The sequence below is a fragment of the Tetrao urogallus genome, assembly GCF_951394365.1.
Source record: "Tetrao urogallus genome assembly, chromosome: 4".
Classification (NCBI taxonomy): domain Eukaryota; kingdom Metazoa; phylum Chordata; class Aves; order Galliformes; family Phasianidae; genus Tetrao; species Tetrao urogallus.
The window spans coordinates 5,993,785-6,015,139 of NC_136817.1; the positions used below are offsets into that span (position 1 = coordinate 5,993,785).

At 43.2% G+C, this 21,355-nt stretch overlaps 2 protein-coding genes across 2 annotated transcripts in view; both read left to right on the plus strand.

The window, feature by feature from the left end:
- NEK1 (NIMA related kinase 1) overlaps positions 1 to 8,831 on the plus strand; it is a gene marked incomplete at both ends in the record, with an annotated part of 44,741 nt that extends 35,910 nt beyond the window's left edge. The window contains 5 exons of the mRNA XM_079534646.1: positions 1,612 to 1,820; positions 2,187 to 2,320; positions 2,602 to 2,734; positions 4,030 to 4,096; positions 8,702 to 8,831. Of these exons, the coding sequence (XP_079390772.1) occupies positions 1,612 to 1,820; positions 2,187 to 2,320; positions 2,602 to 2,734; positions 4,030 to 4,096; positions 8,702 to 8,831 (673 nt within the window). The remainder of the gene's footprint in view (positions 1 to 1,611; positions 1,821 to 2,186; positions 2,321 to 2,601; positions 2,735 to 4,029; positions 4,097 to 8,701) is intronic.
- A 10,078-nt stretch (positions 8,832 to 18,909) lies between these two features.
- SH3RF1 (SH3 domain containing ring finger 1) overlaps positions 18,910 to 21,355 on the plus strand; it is a gene marked incomplete at both ends in the record, with an annotated part of 71,305 nt that continues 68,859 nt past the window's right edge. The window contains one exon of the mRNA XM_079534536.1: positions 18,910 to 19,290. Within this exon, the coding sequence (XP_079390662.1) occupies positions 18,910 to 19,290 (381 nt within the window). The remainder of the gene's footprint in view (positions 19,291 to 21,355) is intronic.

Sequence of the window (21,355 nt, forward strand, 5' to 3'; positions counted from 1 at the left end):
CTTTCTTTTCATGTTCAAGGAATCTCTGCTATTCTGTCTTCCTTGCTGTGGTATTGGGATGTCCTTAAATTCCCCCAGATTCTTCCAGGGGCCTCAAGGTCTGACCCTGGGCTGACTGTTGCACTGAGCTTGAGTAGTCTGCGGGGATGAAAACCATCCAGTCTGTCTGTTCTGATGAGACCTAGATCTGTTTTGCTCCAGATAATTCTATGTGGTTTCAGGTTTTCATTTCTTTCTAGGGTTTCCTTAAAATGCGTTCATTTTGTTACTCATCCCTGGACTCTATCACCTAGCTCTTAGTTGTCCTTTGTTTCTATCATCCTAAATTTTCATTTGTTCAGTGTGACTTACAAACAAGGCAATCATCTTCCCTGTCGGTGTAAATTGAGCTTAGGTCTTTGTGTTGCTTTGTGGTTGTTCTTGGTGGTGGTTGAACCAACTTTATCAGTTTCTTGCTGTCTTAGGACTGCATGCATGAAATTTGCATTTATCAAGGCTAGTGGATAAGGTATTTAACTCATACCTGTGCATTGGGAATGTTAGTACAAATATTATTTGTCTCTGCATTTGTATTCCTGTGCTATTTTTATTTCATTAACAAATGCAAAACACACGAGTTATTTTCAATACTTCATTGCTTATCCTCAGCCCATCTTCCTTCTGCTTCATTTTAAAGGTATTTCTACTTGTTGGCTCTTACTGCCAGTTCCTATTGCTCACATATTAAGATTAGCTGACAGTCTTTGGAATGGAGGTTCTTGCAGCAGTTGTCCCACACGTATATAGAAAGTGCCCTGAAATCCTACATTTGGAAATGAACAAAAGATGAAACGTAAAGCAGAGGAACAAATTCTGCAGTTATTTCTGGTGCTGAAGTGCTGCCCCTGGCCTACGTGCTGCTTTTGTCTCAGGTTTTCTGTTATGTTTTGCGTAAGTGAGGGTTCTGATGTTGAATTAAATTGATCTTTCCTGTTCTCTTCTTGAAAAGTGATACCTGCGGTTTCTGGAGCATCAGTTGTGCTTAGCCAAGTCAGAGTAATCCAGATCTACCTGATCTTTAGTTATCACATCTCCTCTTGAGCTTGTGTGGAAAGAGAACTCTGCCCAGTTTGAGTCCCAGCATACAGTCTCTTAGACAGAGACTGAAGAAGAATCTTAGAGTTGGTTGTCTGAGTTGGGTTAATTATTTTACCATAATTAGTATTGTTGTGCTTGCAACACAGGGTTTTATAACAGGGCGTGAGTACAAAGATTGTTTGAACTGATCTTCCTAATAAAGTTTAACAGATGACCTGTCTCATCGTCCTTCTACAAGATGCTCTAGTGTCTGCTTAGGCAGATCTTTATTCCCTGTGCCTGGCACTGTGTAGTGGTATTAGGACTGTTGTGATGAGCTGTGGACATAAATATCTTCAGAAAGTGCTAATTTGCTTGATTAACCTAGTAGTTATAGGAAAAGAAATAGTTCTATGTATACAAATGTTTGTCTCATTTTTCTTCTCCTAAAAGCTCCGCTGTCTTTGGTTTGTTGGCTTAACAAAAGATATGAACTCTTCCTAGAGTTTGTCTTGAAAAGCACAACTTCACATAGTCTTTGCCACTTTCTCCTAGCATGTTTGGGGAGGCCGATACAGATTTGCAGGAACTCCGGGCCTCAATGGAGCAATTGCTTAGGGAGCAGCCTGAGGAATTAAGTGAAGAAGAGGAATCTACTTTAAAGGCTAACGTCATCAAATGCATGACAAATGGTACAGAGCTGGATGAAGCAGATGAAAATAACCCCAGCAGTGAAAGTGCTCTTAATGAAGAATGGCAGTCAGGTACAATTTGTTATACCTGTTTCATGAGCTGTTCATTGATGTTAACAGTAATGACACGGAAGAGTTTTGCGTTTTATAAGGGAATCAAGTTCTCAATAATAGTTTTTCTAGAGACTTAAAACAAATGTTCTGGTGTTACTTGAAGTTTTCAGTGCGTGAAGGTCAGCATCTAAGTACATGTTTATGTTGCAAGTTACGTAGCAGCTGTTTGTTAGGCAATGACCATAAGTCTTTTTTTCCTCTAGTTGCCTGAAATGTGCTTCCAGGGAAGATCAGGAAGATCCTTTTAGAATAATTTAATAGCTTTCTGCTGTTGGTGGTTTCCTTTCACTGGTTCTTGTTTACTGTTGTGTTCTTTCTTTACAGATAATAGCGATGGAGATATTGCCAGTGAATGTGAAGAGTGTGATAGTGTCTTCAGCCATCTGGAAGAGCTGAGATACAGCCTGGAGCAGGAAATAGGCTTTGAGAAATTAATTGAAGTTTATAATAAAATAAAGGTTTGTGGAATGAACTCAACTGGAAGCCATTTTAGGAAACAAGATGTGTATGTAGGGCTGCATACTGTGCCAGTAACAAATAGCATTGCGTGGCTAGAATTAATGCTTATTTCTTGAGTCTTCTGTTTTCTTTCAACGCAACTAAAACATTAACAGAGAAAATCCCAGTGAATTAAAGGAGGAAAGCGTTGGGGTTAGCAACAGACTACATGGAGTAAACCTGAACTGTTTTATTCTAAATCCATTTCAGACCTCACCGCATGGATTGTTCTTTTTCCCAGGCTATACATGAAGATGAAGATGAAAATATCGATATTTGCTCAAGCATAGTTGAGACTATTCTGGGAAATGAACACAAACACTTGTATGCCAAAGTACTTCACCTAGTCATGGCAGATGGAGCCTACCAGGAAGGTAATATCACTGGGAATGATGGTTTGTCCTAATGTTTGTTTTTGCTTACATAAAGAAGTTGTGAAAAATACTTTTTAAAACAGATGCTTTGTTATACAGCTGGTCAGCAACGCAGATTGATGGTGTTTTTTTCCCCACAGCTTTTTTATTGCTGCAACATGATGTGGCAAACTGTCAGTGTGCTGACACTCTAATTTAACATTGCATGCGTAGAATGAACTGTAATAACAGATGCCTTATAAAATGTGCAGTATTAATAATGATTTTCTGTGAAACCATTCTGCAGGTTGGGAAGATGAAGTCTAGAATCAAGTTCTCAGAACAAAAAATGATTCTCTTCTAGGAATTCAATTGTGAAGTAATATTTCCCTTTCCAAAACTACTTTTAATGGGTTCTGGTATTGAGAAGTAGCGATGCTGATTCAGAAAAGGAAACTTCATGTGGGTCTTTATTCTATAATTGCAGTTTCCTGAAAGACCTTGCTGTGGAGATACAATCCATCTTAGTCTTGCAGTAGCTCAGTGATACGTGGAGAGCATTAAACTTGCTGGGAGCCCCCCTTGTGTTTGCACAGTGTGCCGGGCAGGCAGACAGCTCCTGGGTACTCAGAGTCACTTAGTGCAATGCCACCCAGCGCCCTGTCTGTGAGAAAATGCTGTTGGCTTTTTCTCTCATGTCAAAAAACTAATTGCAGCTATGTAATGTTGTCTGGTGCCAAAAGACTTAGCTGGGGAAGAAAAGATAGGAATCTGAAATGTTAGTTATTGTTACAAAAGTCAGAAGCATCACATATTAGTTCTAGAAACGTGTGCAATAATCACTATTTGCTGATTTTCAAATTCTGAGTATTTTAATGCATGTTAACCAACGTTTGCTAACTGCATCTTTCAATTTCTTTCACAACTATGTTGCAATAGCAAGTGAAGAAAAGGTCAAATGATTACAGCTTGCAAAGCTATTTATACAGAAATGGGAAAAATGTCTTAAAAAGCAGTTCTAGGAACACAATCATTAAAAATAAAAATCTATATTTGGGACAAATTACTCTTCATGTTTCCTTTCTTTGCTACTGATACAGAGCTGCTGAGTCAGAACAAACAGGTCAGCGTTGTTTTAATTCTGTGTTATGGGAGGATGGCAGAAAAGCATCAGATATTTTTTCAGCCCCTTTGAATAACTGGAAAATAAACTGCAGTTGTTTGTCAAGCATCTGGAGGGCTGGCATTGCAAAACAGGAAGAAAATGGTAACCACAGTGTTACCCATTTCTTTTCCTTGACATTTCTCTGTTGAAGGATATTTTAAAACTAATCCTGAAAGGCTTCAATGCCAGTTTGCTGAAAAAATGTTGGCATGCAAACGGTAAGCTTTTGTCTGAGGGAATACTGTTAGAATGAGCTGACTTCCATCTTGTGACATGCTGATGAACAAGTGGCTGTTTTTAATAGCTTCAGTTCTAATTCTGTATTCTACAAATCTGTGATTCCCTATGAGACTGTTAAGAAAAGATCGTTCTTCCCTTGTGCAATTGAAAGAAAAAAAGTGCTGACAAAGGCAAGTAAGGACAAAAGCGTGTTGAGGAGCTTCTATCTCAAAAGTTTTGTACTCATCAAGTACTGACTGTTGTTCAGTAGATTGTTATGTAAGAGCAGATTGTGTTTTGCTGGGTTTTATGGCTTGTTTTCTCTACTGTATCCTTTTCACCCTGCCTTTCCCTCTCGTGGTTTTTACAGATAATGACGAATAAAGCTGACTCAGGAAACTCCTTAGTGCTGCACGACACATCAGTGTTCAAAGTCTGCACAGCAGAGTAATATTGTAATGAAAATGTAACATGGGGCAGGAGAAAGAAGAGCTGGAAAAAGGGTGCTGACAGTATGAAGCAGAGAGGAAAAAAGATGCCTTTTACACTCAGATATGTATACACTTCTCTTGCGTGTCTTGCATACATGGTCATTAAATATTAGATGACTAAATTTGAAAAAACAAGCTATAATGTCTCTCTCTCTCTCTCTCTCAAAAAAAAAGGAGTAAATGTAGCTGTTCTGATACAAAACCAATTCCTACAAGGTAAACCTGAGTTCTTGTCATAGCAGCAGCTGGCTGATAGGGTTATGGAGCTGGAAGGATTACAGCGTTGTGGAAGCAGCCATCTCTAGCTGTTCATTTGCATACTTAAAGTAGTCCTTCTGTACAGCTACATAAAGAAAATGTTTGTTTTTATTGACCCCTGTGTTTGTATTATAATAGCATCTTAATCTGGTGGTCCAGTTTGAGTATTTCACTTATTTCTTAATAAAATGTATTTTGAAGCTAAAGACTTCTGTCACTTTTTAAGTGTCATCTGAAAAATCTGACAGGCATAGTTTCTAACTCAAGGCAGACTGGTATTTCAGTTAGCGAAACACTTGAGTGTTTTATTTTAGAGGCAGTGCAATTAACATGGAGCCAGAAGGCTTGACTTAGATTCTTCCTCTGAAAATCCCAAGTATTTACACTTCAAGTTTTGCCATCCAGTCAATGATAATGCAGAATATTGTTGGAAGATGTTTTCTCTCCTATTTGTTTTTGAATTTTTACTGTTATTTTCCTGGCCTCTCAGCCAGAGGGGAAGGTGTGAAATGTTACAGGCCAGAGTGCTCCCTGACTGGTCATCTTTTGGGCCATGTTTGGTAGCTTTGTATCTTCCACCCCTGAAATTAATGACCTGACCCACCTTTTTGTTTCTCCTGTCAAAGTATTGCTGTACTGAGCCAACGTGAGCTCCATTGTTTTCACATCATCGCTGCAGAGGTTCAGTTGGCTTAGCCATACAATAAATCTCCTGTTGCAAACCCAATGAACTGTCAGACTTCCAACTGTGTCCTACTGAAGAAAATAAAATGTTTTTTCCAGCTAGTGTAAAATACAGCCAATATAAAACTGCCAGCTTTTCCACCAAGTACCGTCAGGTACCCATGATTTAGAAGTGATGCGTACGTGTTTTCTGTATAATGGTTTTGTGGAGTTATGATTGGAGTTTCACCTGCTGAAATGTGGTATATTTTTAAATGTCTGATTTAAGGTAGACCCAAAGGACTCGATTTCAGTTGTATCTTGGGAGCCTATGGTGAGAAATCTAAAAAAAAGATTGCACGTTTTACTTGCCCTTAATATGCTGATTACATTTTTGTGTGTGTATTTACCTGATGATGATCTCTTGCTTTATCTGGTGAGGAAATAGAATCATTGCTGGAAACTGCTGCTGCTGACCTGTGCTTCATCTTTTTTTTCAAAGCTTTCCATGCTAAATGGTGGTCCTTCTCAGTAAGCTTCTCTTCCATTCTACTTGTCTTCAATGAGATCGTAGTGCAGTGGAGGGATCCTCATCATCTTACATCATCCATGATGTTCAGCTAATACAACTTGAAAGAGTTTACACAGACCAAGTCTGCATTATTTTCCTTCTTTAGTACTGCTTTTCAAATTGTATCTTGCAGCCTTTAGGGGAAAGGAGGATTAAAATTTTTCAATACAGAGGGATTTTTCTCAAATGCAACCTAGGGGTTAGGTTGCATTCAATTGCTTTTCTATTGAAATCACATCATTATTGACATCCTTCATTTCTTATGCAGGTTGCTGGCTAGCAGATGAAGGCTTTACAGACGTAGAGCTTTTTATCAATGAATGATTTGAGAAATATGCTTAGACTGTGCACAGCTTTTCAGAGATGAATATTCAGACCTACCAATCAATACTGAATATCCTTGAAAATCCTCAGGAGCTAATTTCAATTTGACACAGTAATTTATTTTGTATGCTAAAGTAATGCCTTCATGTAAAATTGTAGAACTCTAATGAAGAGCCCTGTACATTAGTACAGTGTAACTGTATCAGTGATTTCTTTTTAAGGGCAATGCAGTGATCTGCTTGTAGTAACTTTCTTGGTTGAGTATTTGGCTTGCATTGATAAAATTGAACTCACTGTGGGTAGCTTTCTTCTACAAATCTAGTACCAAACATACAGAATGGTGGTTTTGTCTCAGAACATCTATTTTGTGTTGTGTCCCTGTCTTCTGGCTTTTATCTTGACCCCCGAAACCAACTGTAGGTGAGAGAAGGAAAAAGCAATTTAATATATATACATATTTATAAATATCCAAAACACAACAGTAATAGATATCAGTACCTGCCTGCATTGTGTTGTCCTGCAGATATGATTACAGTCCTTGTCATGAGACTCCTCTGGCAAGGCAAGCTGTGACATTTATAGCTGTATGTGTGCATCGAGCTTCCTGACCCTCAACTAAATAGAACAAATGCCCGCAGCACAGCAGGATCAGAAGGAACCTGAGCTTGTAGCCTGTGGCAGGAAGATGATTCTTGTGCTGTCCCAGCTGCCTTTATTCTGGGTGGAACAGGTAGACATTAATCCTACCTAGAGTGCTGATGCCTCACATGTTATTAGAATCACAAAACCACTTGGGTTGGAAAAGACCTTGAAGATCATTGAGTCCAACCACAACCCAACCATCCTACCCTAACTCTAACAGCCCTCTGCTGAATCATGTCCCTGAGCACCACATCCAGATGGTTCTTAAACACAACCAGGGATGGTGACTCAACCAACTCCCTGGGCAGCCCATTCCAGTGTTGTTGTTGTTTGGTTATGTTTTTTTTTGAGTGTTTTTTTTGTGTTTTTTGTTTTTCTTTTTTTTTTTTTTTAAATGGGAGTGAAGTGGCTTTTGCTCTTTGATTTGCTTTACTTGGAGAATGTATTTCAAGTTACAACTCGAATGTACTTCAAAAAAAGGTATTACCTGGTCAGGCAATGCAAATCACAACCAAAGCTCCTCCCTGTTTCTGTGATCTGGAAAGTGAACGGCTGGTGAGAACCAAGCTTCCCTCATTCTGTCTGTTGGTGTAGCTGTTTACAACACTGAATTTTTTTTTTTTTTTTTGGCTCCTACTACTTTTGTCTCCCCCTTGCTCTGGTTTGCACAGAAATGCTGTACGTTCATTCAAATACGCTTCCTCAACGCTTCTGAAGTTTTACAACCTTGCACAAATCTGCTGAAAACTCAGTACTTCTCCAGGATTTCTCTTTCTACACGTGTTTGTAGGGTAATTACACTCTTCAAAGACTGATGGTCCTCAATTCCACAGGGAAGTGTGAGTTCTTAGCACAGTATTTAGCGTAAGCATTCTGATGTGCGTACGTTTTCTCTATGTTTTCTTCAGGCTGGAGAGCTGGGTGGGAGAAGAAGAGCGAGTGTCAAGCAAGCTTGCTTGCCTTTGTATTTGCTGTGTACTGCTTGGTGTTTGTTTTGTATGATAGAATCATTTAATTGCCTCTATGAGAGCTGCAATATTGGGATTGGGGTTATGTCATGTATAAAATGCTTCCTGGTGAGCAAAGGGCTGGTTTCCAAGTCAAGATTGAAATGCCCGTTACCCACTTGAAAGTTACACTTTCAAAGGAAAATGCGTAAAATATGTAATGATATCTAAGTACAGCAAATATCTAAGTTATTTCTTAAATACTTCTGTGTTTCTTGATGTGTTAAATAACGTGCCTCTATGTTTTATAAATCAGCTATTAAATTTGAAGCAAACGACGTCCGTTTCATTTCTTGGTGGCTGGGTTATGGTGGGTTGGTGGGCCGACCGATACTTATTTTCATTTTGTTCTTGCTCCTTTATGCAAGCATGTAACAGAGATCTGATCTCTTTTAAACAGAGCAATTACAGAAAGCAATGTTCTGTCCATCAGCTGCTATTCGTGGCTCCCCACCTACTAACACGAGGTGCTTTCTGTTCAGCGCAGCAGTCGGGGCGAGCGCCTCAGTTTCCAACCTTCGTTGCAGAAGTACAGCAAGAAGCCTTGTTTCACACGGCGTGTATAATGGATCTAAAGCCTTGGGAGGACGCGAGCGATCATACGATTCCATGATCTCCGCCTGCCTCCTCTCTTTCCCTGCCTGGCAGCGGCCGGGCCCGCGTGCGCCGCTGTTTCGCCGCGAGGTGGCGCCATAACCGCGGGACGCCGCTCCGCACACGGGAGCAGCGGGGGGGGCGGGGGGCCGAGCTTCGCTGTGCTGAGTGCGAGCCGGTGTGAGGAGCCGGCTCCTAGAGCTTGTTACAGTTGTTTCTCCTTGCACGTAGCCGTGCTCGTGTTTGCTGGGCCCTCCTTGGGGTTGGCTCTGTTCTGCATCAGGCACTTTCTGCTTGGCTGATGGATGGTCTCTTAGGGACCGCAGGCAGCCAGGAGAAAAGAAAGTTCAGTTTTAAATAGCGCTGTGGCTCAAGCTGATGCAGATGTGCTGCGAGTATAATGGCACGATAATCCCCTCCTTGACATCCCCTATTTTGTGCTGTGTCCTGCAGGCAGTCCTGACATTAATCTCTCCTCTAGGGGAAGGGATGAAGCGTGCATTTTTGCTGATTCCTGAACATGGGATAAAACTTCTTTCTATTCACGTTTGAGGCAAAAATTCTGCTGTCCTCGCTCTGCCGATAAAACGTGAAGCTTCAAGCAGTGCTTTAGGGCTGCTGTTTTGACTTTCTATCAGTTTCCCCATCAGCAGTCAGGAGCCCTTACTGCTGTTAGTTTTATTGCTTCTAGAGCTACTTTCGGTGTTATCACAGTCATTTTCAAGCAGTACAGGGCCTTTTCTTCTGAAGAACAGAGCGATCCGATGGGGATATGGAAAAGAAAGAAAGCTCGAGGTACCATTGACGATTATCAGAGCTTTCTCCACTGCAGGGCTATTCTAATCTCTGATCGCTGCTCAAGTCAGACAGTCTCCTTATGAACCACTCTTGCTGTCACACTTTCTCACCTGTTGTTTTGCTTCCTATTAACCTGTAACAACTGCTCATAAAGATGTCTAAAGGACAGCACGCGTCTTATTTGCCAGTACCGTAGAGCACTTTGTTCATCCTTTCCCCCTGATGTCAGTTTTGAGAACTTCAGTGGTATCTTGGAGTACTTTACTGTTGTTCTTCAGTCTTTCTAAAGGAAAACCAGAGGGTGAGAACGATCGTGGCAGTTTAGCTTCTCTGCAGCACACATTTGGATTTCTGCTGGACATGTTGTCATGCTTTTGTAATTGTGCTATGTTAGTGTTTTCTAGTGTTTCCTGCTTAACAGATGTAAAGCCTCAGAAAAATAAACCTTCTAAATAATGGTAAACATCGATGAAGAATTCTTTCCACTGCACTAAAGCATCTCTAATGCAATCCTTAGCCATTACCAATGAAGTATCTTTTTTCAGCTGTTGACAAGCCTGATTGAGCAGTGTAGTGTCCTGTTCTACCCTGGACTTCAGTATGTCAGTGCTCACAGTGCCCTAAATAACTCAACTCCCTGTGTTCACTCAATTCCCCAGAGCACTTCCTTTTCTCAGATGTCCTCTCTTGCTTTCTCTGCATTGGGCAATCTTGTTTGTCCAGGAAGAGGCTCCAGCAAACACTGCCTGGAACAGACAGCAGGGTTAAGCGTTGCCAGCTGGGAAATTGACCAGCATTCAATCCTGTCCCACAGCATTTGTTAACCAGGCGGTGATACTGCAGTAACTACTGGGCTTGGAAAGGCAGCAGTTACATTGTCTCTATAAATATCAGCATCTATCTGCCATGCAGCAGTGGAGCACGGGTGAGCACTGCGATAAAGCTTGCCCTCCTCACAGTGAAACTTAAATCAAACTTCAGAGATAAACAGCTGAGCTCTGTCAGATCTCACTGTGACCTGCGAAGATTCTTTGGTAGTGGATTATTGGGACCAGCAGAACGAAACGTGTGCTCACCCTCGTGCTTGAGCTCAAAACACAGCACCCTTGATCAGAGTGGATGGATTGGAGCCAGGTCACCCAACTCCGAGCTGCAGTCAGCGAGGCTCCGAGCTCATCTTCAGTTGTGTTTATTGTGCTGAGGGGAAAGCAATGTCCGTCAGAAGGGCGGGGTGCCACAGATGGAGGCACAACTGAACCACTTTGTAAGGGCTGCTGAAGCTCATCTGTTAAGGGTGATCTAAGGCTGTAAGAGAAAATTACAGGTGAATACGGAATGAAACAGGCATGCTTGGGGAGCACCAGGTGTGCAGTGCAGAATGTTTCTCTGGCATGAATCAAGTGCTAAAGGATGTACCAAATACTGGGGTGTTTTTGATTCTTCACTCAATTTCTAAACTAGAAGTTACTGAGGCCTAAAATTAGTCAAATAAAACAACAGGGAAGCCTTGTCTGCTTGTCTTGCATCCGTTTCTTCCTAACATCGTTACTGTCACTCACTCACTGCCTTCTCTGAAGGAAGCTGGGAGAAAAGGGCTGAGCACAGCCCTGGTGACGTGAAGAAAAACACATAAGGAAGCAGCAGGGAGGCCAAAGTTTCAACCACTCTTCCTCCTTTACCCAGGAAAATTTGGGTGACCTCTTGCCACCTCCCACGGGAATCTTTAAATGGACAACAGCGCTTGCCAAGTAAATACAGAAGATTGCATTAAAACAGGATTGTTTCTGATTTAATCCTCCCGCAGTTGGTGAAAGCAAGTTCAAGTTCCCGCAGCAGCTACAGCACACCGATCTCGGCAGTAAATGTGGGTACATAGCAGGATTGCTTAATAAGAATGCTCACAGGCTGATGGGAAAGCAGCACGCAGGAAAACACCTAGCACAGGCCGTTTGCTGACAGCTGTGTTGGCCACAGCTGCCTCACCTATGTTTGAGGACTGTGGCATCCTTTGTTTCTTGTAGGTGTGTCCTCAGAAGAAGAGTGGTGGTAGAGCTGCCTTAGCGATTTGGAATGATGCTTGCTAACAGATTTCACACGTTGTTGGTGCCCCAGTCACATCCATGTTTTGTTTTCTGTCACGTGTAAGAAAATAATTCCATAAAACGAGTTTTACTGTAGCTTGTATAACGTGTATATTCAAGCAGAATTTCAGGGCTGATTCTTAGCGACAGAGATGGAATCCAGCTGCCTGTTTTCTTTGGCCCTGAGAGTCAGATCGATATGATTTACATTTTCAGAGCAAAGGAAGAGCTGGAGGGTTGGTTTCGAGGGATTTTCTTCTTTTTGCTTGCCTTAGTAAGTAAATATTTTACAGACCAAATCCCCAGTTCCACAAAATCGGTGACTCCAGGCTGTGGGAGAATATAAGTAAGCACAAAGGCTGGAATTTATTGCTAGTAATGATCTATGAGATAAGATTTTCAACTGAACTAGTGCAGAGAGCTCAATTGCCAGATGTGTGGGAGTGAAAGTGACACAAATTCACAAACACACACAAATCTTTGGCAATCCCAAAGGGCTTCTATAGGCCTGTAGCGCCAGGAGCCTCGAGGAATTCATTTTGTGTCTCACTGTCTTCATCAACTTAAAAGCCAAGTCCCAAGCTTTGTAAAAGACATCCAAAGTACTGCCATGAATACTTCATACATTTATCTCACTTTCTAAATCTTATTATAGACAAAGAAGGGGGTTTTTTGGTCTGTATTTCCCTCCTTTGTAAAGAGCCCTAGGAGCAGAATGACAGTGACTGCAAAAAATCACTGGGGAGTTTGTCCTTGAATTCACCCACTGTCATCTCAATGTCATTCAAACTTTTACAGTGCTCCATCTAAGCAGCTTCTCCTTCAGAGTCACGTTTTCCATTGGGAACTCTTGCTTTTTGCTTGTAACCTATCACCCATGTGAATGGATGGTATGGTGCTCACATCCCAACCTCTGCCTTCAATCTTTCCTCATGTACCATAGACTGTAGATATGTGAGTCTATAAAAAAGAGCTTCCGTGTCCTTTGGACGATGCAGCAAGTATCACCTGTGCTAACGAGTGTGCAACTTTCCTTCTGTCTGTGTGTTCCAAAAAAGGATGCTGCAGACAAAGAAAATGCTTTACGGTGGGATAAGACCTCTGCTTTCACTGGCTTTGGATGAAAGTGACAGAGCAGTTTATATGCTGTAACTTACCATCGTTTCTCATACTTCAGTAAACAAACCCTAACAAAACCCACTGCATCACTCATATTTTGATACCACAGCAGAGCTCTGTAAGTGCGGCAGAGACGTTTGAAAAGTAAACACACTGATAATTCTACTTGCTTGTCAGATAGCTCTGCACAGCAGGCAGTTTTAGGAGGAGAAAAGCTATTTTAAGGAAGTAAATCTTTTTGAAGAAAATAGCTGAGCGTGCTTTTAAGAACGAGCATTACAGCTCAAACAGATTTTATTTTTTTTTTTTTGGCAGGCTATCAAACTATTGCAGCACTCACAATACTAAAATGGCTTAATTTAGAGTTTAAACAAGCTGCGTGAGTTTCATGTGCAAGGATGGCACGTGTTTGTCCTGGAGCATCTTGCAAGTCTCTGATCCTAAGCCTGGGAGCGTGGCACAGCTCTGTACACCAGGACTCAGTTCTGGGATGGAATCAGACCAACCGAACTCCACAGCAGAGGAGATGCAGGCAAAGGGAGGGCGGTGTTTTCTGACAGATCTCTTGATTTGAACGATGGGAGGAACTGCAGGAGATGCCCTAAAATGCACACAAACAATATTACAGATATAGCCTTACTGTTGCTGTGTATTTCTTAACGGCAGGTTTCATTAGGTGTGCTTTAAGAGAAAAGCACAACTGGTTTTTAAGAGCTGCTCCCCTGTAACTGCACGGAAGCCTTGCAGTAAGTGAATTAGACACCTACTATCAGGTGTTTGTTTAAACCTGAAAAAATGTCTGGCTTTTCATGTGATGTCATGCAGTTGCTCAAATCCCGTATTGGGCATGTGAGTAGAAATAACATCCCTAAATCATCTGTTACAGAGCCTGTGCTCAGATTTGGCCTGAAAACTTGGCGTTGAGAAAGGCTGACAGGAGTGCTAACAGCAGGTTCTAAAGATGTGCCTGGTGTGTAAGTGTGGAGATGGTCAGAGGCTCCAGCCTGCTACTCTTTCAAGGACACTTCCTCGAGGGTGGGCCAGGAATGTTTGCTCTGCAGGGCTTCATTTTACCCTAGCAGATAAAATAGTGCTGTGGACTCTTTCCAATTCATAAAGCTTACTAACTTTGTCCATCTCTCAGGATTTTAGAGAGTGGAGCTCCAGTGCTTTTCCAGAACTATAAAATGTGATCCAAGATAATATTTAGGATCTGTAGACCCGATCTAGCAAACGCAGCCTTCACCAATGCCCATGGCAAACCTCTCTTTGCACAGTCCACATGCTTATAAAGTGCCTGACTCTCCTCAGCAGTTCCGGCTCCTTCTGTCTGATATCCTAATTTTTGCTCCAGTCTCCAGACATTTAGCTCCTTTCACATGCTACAGTAATGATGTGATCAGGCAACCACATAAACTTCTGTGAACACTGAATATCCTTCATTATGTTACCTTTTTGCTTGTTTAAAATTAAAAACAAACATTAATTGCGTGGGCTTTACAGCTCATCCCATCCGTTTGCATTTTGAGAGCTCTGTCACATTGTTCCTCAAAGGTAAAATAGGAGTTTACTCACTTGAACAGTTACTCAAAGGGGTTGGTTACAGCTCTGCCTGCTCTCAGTGTAGAGTGGGTGACACAATAATTCTATTTCAACACTTACACGATTGTGAATTTGCTTGTCCGTATGAATGCAAGCGTCAGTTCTTCAGGAAGTTTTGCCCTGTGACTTGTATGGAGTCTTTTAAGAGGGGAAAATATTAATAGCTTAAAATTTGCTAACAGTGTAGCAAACTATGAAAATGGCATGGAAGTTACAAAAGGTCTAGGTTTGACACGTAATTCTAAAACTGCAGCCTGATACACCTGTGAATGCTTGGGAGGGCAGACCTGAATCAGACTGGGAGATCGCTAGGAAAGGAGTGAACAGAGCATCTGGCAGGCCCTCCTCACAGCAATCTCCCCTGTGGACAGAACACCAATTCTAGAGAAGCAGAGAACTGTTAGGACTAACTCTGTGGCCTCACCGAGAAGGTATGCAGTTTATCAGCTGGATCCCAAGGAGGAAGAAAGGTTATTTTAAAATGAGCTTATCAGATACCAAGTTCTAACATTTCTATTTGCTTTATCTTTCCTAAAATCTTCACAGCTGTGTTGTCTAGTGTCATTTCTTTAAATAAACATTCTCCTTTGCTTCTTCTTTAACCGTGTTTGTAGTAAGGGCAATTTCAAACTTGCTGGTTAATGAGATGCAGGCACTGCATTCCCATCAGTGCGAGGATCATTCAAATCAAGTTTTTGACCACCTACACAAAACAGCGCTGCAAGATAGGGCAGTGGATGCTGCAGCTTAGGCTGCATGGATCTGAAACACCCGCAGGCCCACTAGGAATCCTCCAGTGATTAAAGTGGGGGCAATGTGAGATAACCGAGCTCACTTAATTTGTTACACATTCTCCAGTGTCACATCCAATTTTTCTTTTGCATATTCCTTCACTGTTACTCAAAACTTACTACAAAAGCATCACATATAGAATGTGTGCACAGCTTCACGTGATCCCAGCTTCATGGTGCCACAGAGAGCTAGCTTACAGCGTTCATTAACAACGCTCTCCTTAAGAAATAGGAAACTAAAAAGTAATCTAGACTTAAATGACGTCTGTGTTTCGTCAGGTCTGAGGTACAGCCAGGTGATTTTTGTCAATACTCCAAGCTAAATGCCTAGTTGGATACAGGGTGGAGCTGTAAAACTAGAAGGCAAAACCTAGAAGAAGACTGAGAGCACATGAACCCATTTCTCCTGCCTCCTCGCAAATACAAGAGCAGCACAGAGCCTTCTGCAGGGATGCAGAAGCCCTGCAAGTACTTTGTGTTACAGTCACCGATCTATTTATGAGTGGCTCCGATGCAGATAGTATCTTAAAACGAAAGCATGCCTATTCTTCTCAGTAGAAATAACATTGTTGAAATTCATTCCTGAACCCACAAACAAACAAAATTCAGCCCATTACTTCCTCGAAACATCATCTTCTGTCGCACGTTCTTTTTAGTAGGACATAAAACCTCTTGTTCCACTATTCTTACTGCCTTCCTGTTAAGTCAGTTGCAGTCATCTCAAGACACTGAAGATGTAATTCATAAATAAATTAAAATAGGTATCCATACATGGGTTCCCTCAGAGCAGTTTCTCCTATTCAGCCTCCACTTAGCTCTGTTTTATGACTGCTAATACAGTGTTTCCAGGCACGTGGGTTATCGTGTTGCTGGGGTCACAATCTGCAGTGAGATTTTGTAATATTCAAACGGAGGTTGGATCTGGTTTTGCTTTGCAACCCATTACTGTATTTTAGTGCATTCACTGCTTTTGCTGTGCATTTCAGAGGATTTTCGTGCCAACAAACAGAATTCTCTTCTGAAATATCTTAGTCAAATTTCCTGAGACACTAGACATAAAAGCTGATATATAGAGTGCATGTCAGCCTCACTTCCCAATTATTTATAATTCATTGACAAAATCCAATGGAAGATTTGTAAAGATATTAAGATTCTGCAGGTTTCTGTGGAAAACTGCTCATAGCCAGAAAAGGGGAAAACTAAGTGCCCGCAGCAGAGGTCAAGCTATCTTCCTGTTGGCCTGCCAGCTTACCAGATAGTCAGTGCTGCTCAGAGCCAGGCTCAGCTTAAGCTGTCTAGCATCATAAAGACAGAGGAAAAACTAGGGGTACTTGGAATTGTGTTAGAAAAAGGAATTAATGCAGGAGGGTTTGGGGGTAGAGGAATAGAAGTATGACTGTTGGCAGAGAAGGCTGAAGTCATGGGAAGGTCTGTAGGGTGGCTGGCCTACAGAAGGACAAAAAGAGACCAGCTGGAGGGAAAGACAAGCACAGAGAATACGGGTTCCTAAGAAACCAAGTTTTACCAGTCGTGCTGCTGCCATTTGATCTTTTGCAGTTCTCGTCTGCCTGTTTCCTTTCACGTCCTACTTTATCCATTGGTTTCCAGATGAAAAGAAACACTGAAGAGAAAAAGAAGTTTGCACCTGAAAACCCACTTCCAGAGCACACAACAGAGGAGTAAAATAATTTTTTACAAATAGGAAAGAAAAATAGAAAATATCATTGTAGAAATCTAGCTATTTGAGTAATGGGAGGGCCTCTAAACTCAAACTGCAGTTGTTCTCCACAATACACAACCTCTTCTTTGAATCAAGCAGAATCTAGCGCAACATTTGCTAAGTAATGAACTGTACACGGAAACAGAATGGCTTCAAGAATAAGGAGGGGGGTTGTTTCCCTGTGAAATATACGCAGGTTACAAAGCAGTTCCCTGCTTGTGGCTGCCAGCGAGAACGAATAAACACCTAACAGCAGAGGGAATTCTTTTGGCCTGCTCTGGCCAGGTAGAGCCTAACACTTCATCCATTAGAGGGCAGTGCCGTACGCCAGCATGCCTACCCACTGTTTTGCACGCAGATTTGTTTGAAAATTAACTACTGCTGCTGCTCAGGAAGTAACGTGTTCATCTGACGCTCTTCAGAGCCTTTATTGCTCTGGCCAGGATACTCAAACGCACGTAATATTTTACAGACTTTACCTGAAACATTACCGAAGGCTAGCCCTGATAAAAAGCTAATCTTTTCATCCCACTCCTCTGAACTTTCATCTTCCTTCCCTGGTGCCTCACCTGCCGTCTAAATGCTTTCATTGTTTCAGTAGACACTTTGCATTCCTGAGGCAACAAACCGAGCTCAGACAACCATAACTGGGTTGCTTACAGAACAGCACAGTGCTGGAAGGGTGAGCAGCAAACTGTTACCACGCAGCCTTGATGAGGCCTTTTGGAAACGCCGTGGCAGAAAGCGGCACCGACTTGTGAGACGGGTTTCTGTTTTGATTCAGCAAGACAGTGTTTTGAACTGATAATTCTTCCTGAATGATGGAGGAATGCTGCGAGACGTGGCGATACTCCAAACTATCAGCTGTTCATACCCTTCTATTTACGTTACAGTGCTCCCTGCAAAGCACAGACACAGAGCAGAGCCCCGCCTGTATCAGTTTCCCTAACCTCCAGAAGGCATGGTGGAGGAGGCCTTATTTCTTAACGAGCTGTATAGATTTATAACTTTTGCTGTTTCTACTAGGATTTCCATAGGAAACAACCCAGAGCACCCATATGCACTGTGCAACCTGTGAATAAAGGGCCTTCACCAGCACGCAGAACTCAGTGAGGTGACAACAGGTGCGTGCGGTGACCCCGAGCAGGGACACGTCCCGATCGTTTCCTTTCCCAGTTGGCAGCAGAAGAGATGCTGAACGTCACGTAGGGTTCGGCTGGCCGCCTTCCAGCTCCTCGGCACCTGGCGAAGGAGGAGGAAGGGGCGGCCGTAAACGGGCCGACTCCACCCGCCAGGGAGGCGCAGCCGCTGAAGGGGAGCCGCCTCGCCCTCCCTGCCGCCGCGGCCCCCTCGGCGGGGCGGTGCCGGGCGGGGCGGAGCCGCTCCCCGCGTCAGCCCAGCGCGGCGGGCGGGAGGGGCCGGCGGCCTCGGCGCTGCCGCGGCGGGAGAGGCGCCGGCGGGGTCGGCGGCTCCTCGCGGGAACAAAGCGGGGCCGGCGACGCACGGTGAGAGGCGGCGGGGCGGCCGAGGCGGCGTGACGGCTCCCGTCCCGAGGGCCGCTCCCCGCGACCGGGCCCGGCCGGGGCTGAAGTGGGGGTACGGGCGGGGAGGGGCGCCGAACGGGGTGAGAAGCGGCGGAGCAACATGGAGGTGCGGCCCGGCGCAGGTTGGGGCGGGCCGGCGGATCGCGAGGGCTCGCAAGTTCGCGCCGCGGCTCCGCAGCTCTGGCGGCCGCCCTGGGCGCCGCTCCTCCCGCCTTCCTTCCCTCCTTCCCGCCCGGCGGCGCAGCCCGAGGTACAGCCGATTGCCGACGGCTGGGATTCGAACCCCCGGCTGTTCCTGTTGGTGGTATTTGTACTAATCGGGTGCCTAAATGTAGGCTGTGGTTGTTATTTAGTGCTGTCTCAAGGTTTCTTTCCTATATTGAATACGCAGCGTTGGATTAGAGTCTAGACGTGCAACGTTTGGCTAGTTGTAGGAATATCTGAGGGGAAAGTGGACCCGGTGACTCTTTTTCGAGCTTCTTAACGCTTTTCTCCCTCAAAAAATTACAGAGCGCAGCCAGAGGAGGAATGGATGTAACATGATAGCCCTGGAGTCCTCAAAACGCACTGTGAAGATTCGGTTTTTTGGTTAAGCGCGGCGAAGAAAATGGATGAATCGGCTCTGCTGGATCTGTTGGAGTGCCCCGTGTGCTTGGAGCGCCTCGATGCCTCGGCGAAAGTCTTGCCTTGCCAACACACGTTCTGCAAACGCTGCCTGCTGGGTATCGTGAGCTCCCGCAACGAGCTTCGCTGCCCCGAGTGCAGGACTTTAGTGGACTGCAGTGTTGATGAACTTCCGAGCAACATTTTGCTTGTTAGACTACTGGATGGCATCAAACAGCGGCCACGGAAGCCTGGCACTGTTGGTGGGACCGGGGGTTCAAATAATTTAAGGGTCCCCATCACTGCTAATTGCGGATCCAAGGACCTGCAGAGCTCTCAGGCTGGGCAGCAGCAAAGGGTGCAAGCACGGAGCCCTCCTGTTAGGGTAAGTAGGAGGGAATGTGGTACGTTTTGTTGAGATCCTTTTTCTCGTGGTTTCAAAATGTTATTTGCCTTTGTTTCAGGATGAGATCGGTCAGGTAGTATATGTGGCAAAACAAATTATTTTGGACAGTTGTTGTGGATGTCTGGCATCAGTTCTCTTATTGGTGATGGTTTATTGCTGTGTAAATATCGACGATTAGGGATAATACTTCCGTACTGGAGATCTTACTTTGGCTCTTGCCCTTTCTGGTTATCTGTACGCTTCCTGCAAAGTAGGTATGATGAGTATTAAAGATGGGAGGGAAGTTAAGTTCGTGTTGAAGGTGATGGAAGTTTTGCCTTTGGCTTCTAAAGAGCTAAGCTTTGACTTTGAAAATGAAGAGATCTTTGAATTGCCGTGGTCTGTTAAGTTTGTCCTTTCAGTCCTCACCCTGTCAGTCCTTTTCTTCTTGAAAGTATTTTTTGAAGCAATTAGAAGAATCAGTGCGCTGCGATTGGCAAACGCTGTCTTAAGCCTGTGCTCTGGTTCCTTCACAGGATTCATGCGACTTGTGAACTTTGTTGTGCCTTATGATCGAGACTGCAGTGCCTTGTTTATGGTTATCTGTTCTATAGCCCTTATCAGGAAATAATCATTTATGAGACTACCGACCTTGCTCTGTTATGTCTTAGCAGCAAGGCAGATGGGTTTCTCTGAAGGGTCCTGCTGCCCTCCTGGGGATGTTGCCTGTCCTGCATTCCCATGATGGGCGTGCGGTGTCCCAACGATTCATGTTTCTTACCTTCTTGCTGAATTTAGCAAAATGTCCTATGGAGTTTCAGGGAGAGGGTTTACACATGTACTTGGCAAGGCCAGTCTTTATCTTCAGGTACATCTGAATGTTTTCGTTTACTTACCAAATGAGGAAAAGCTTATACATAATTCTGGGGACAAATAAGCGTTTTGACTGGCATTTCTAAAACATCTTCGATGCACCCCCTAAATTGGCATGAGAATTTCAAGCACAGGTGTTCCTTCATTAGATTGTATTGTTTTAGCTGCTGGATAATCTCATTAGGTTCTTCTCCCTAGAATATAACAATGATGAGTGTCATGCTGCTTCCTGCTAATGAGTTTTGATCTGTGTGTATATGTTGGTAAGGGAGAGGAGGTGATGTACTTCTGTTTTAGAAGCTAAGCCTTGAAACAAGTTCTGTAGAGGAAAAAAAAAACACCAGCAAAATCAAAACCAATCATCTGGTCTTGTCCATAACCCTGAGGAGTTTGCTATGACATCTTGCTTTTACAGAAGCTCTTCGGCTCAAAATAGAGCAAAAATGACCATACAGAAACAAGTTATATGGATATGTGTATTGTCACGGATGCCTTTTTGGAGAAGACTTGTGATGTAGGAATGTAGTGTGTATGCATGAGGGTGCACACCAGAGTTTCTCAAAGCCTCAGTAGGAAAATAATAAAATGGAATATGGAATATTCTTTTCAGTGTTGCACAACAGGATATTGTGGAGCACTTACATTTCCAGATGTTGCACAGAGTAGAAAGTGATAACGTATGGAATGTTGCTTCAACTCGTTAGCTGTTTTATAGCATGTGCCATTAAAATTGTGACCATGTGGATTCCTCCTGCAATTAATTGATACTCTGTGTATGCTAGTGGTAGATGTCAGTGTTTTACAGTAAGTCTGAATAAGTCTTTGTTTCTGGAGCTTCAAAGCTATTTAGAGTAACACAGGCATTCTTGTGTCTTCTTTCCTTTGGGAGACAGGAAAGATGATCTCTCATCCTCTGTCCACTTTGTCCAGGGCCTTCTTTTAATGAGGAGGCCAGTGCTTCTAAGAATGAGCCTACTCTGAGGAATGATAATGGGGGTAAAGGAACAGTATTTCCTTTTTATGTGTTAAATTGTTTAAAAAAACAAAGTTCGGAAGACAGAGTGCCGGTTTAATGGACAGTGTTGAAGTGAATGTTGCATTTGTTTTGTGAGCTATAGCATAAAGATGGTTTCAAATACTGTTCTTCTCTGGGAGCTGGGGAGGAAAATCTGTTTCTGGATGAGTGGCAGAG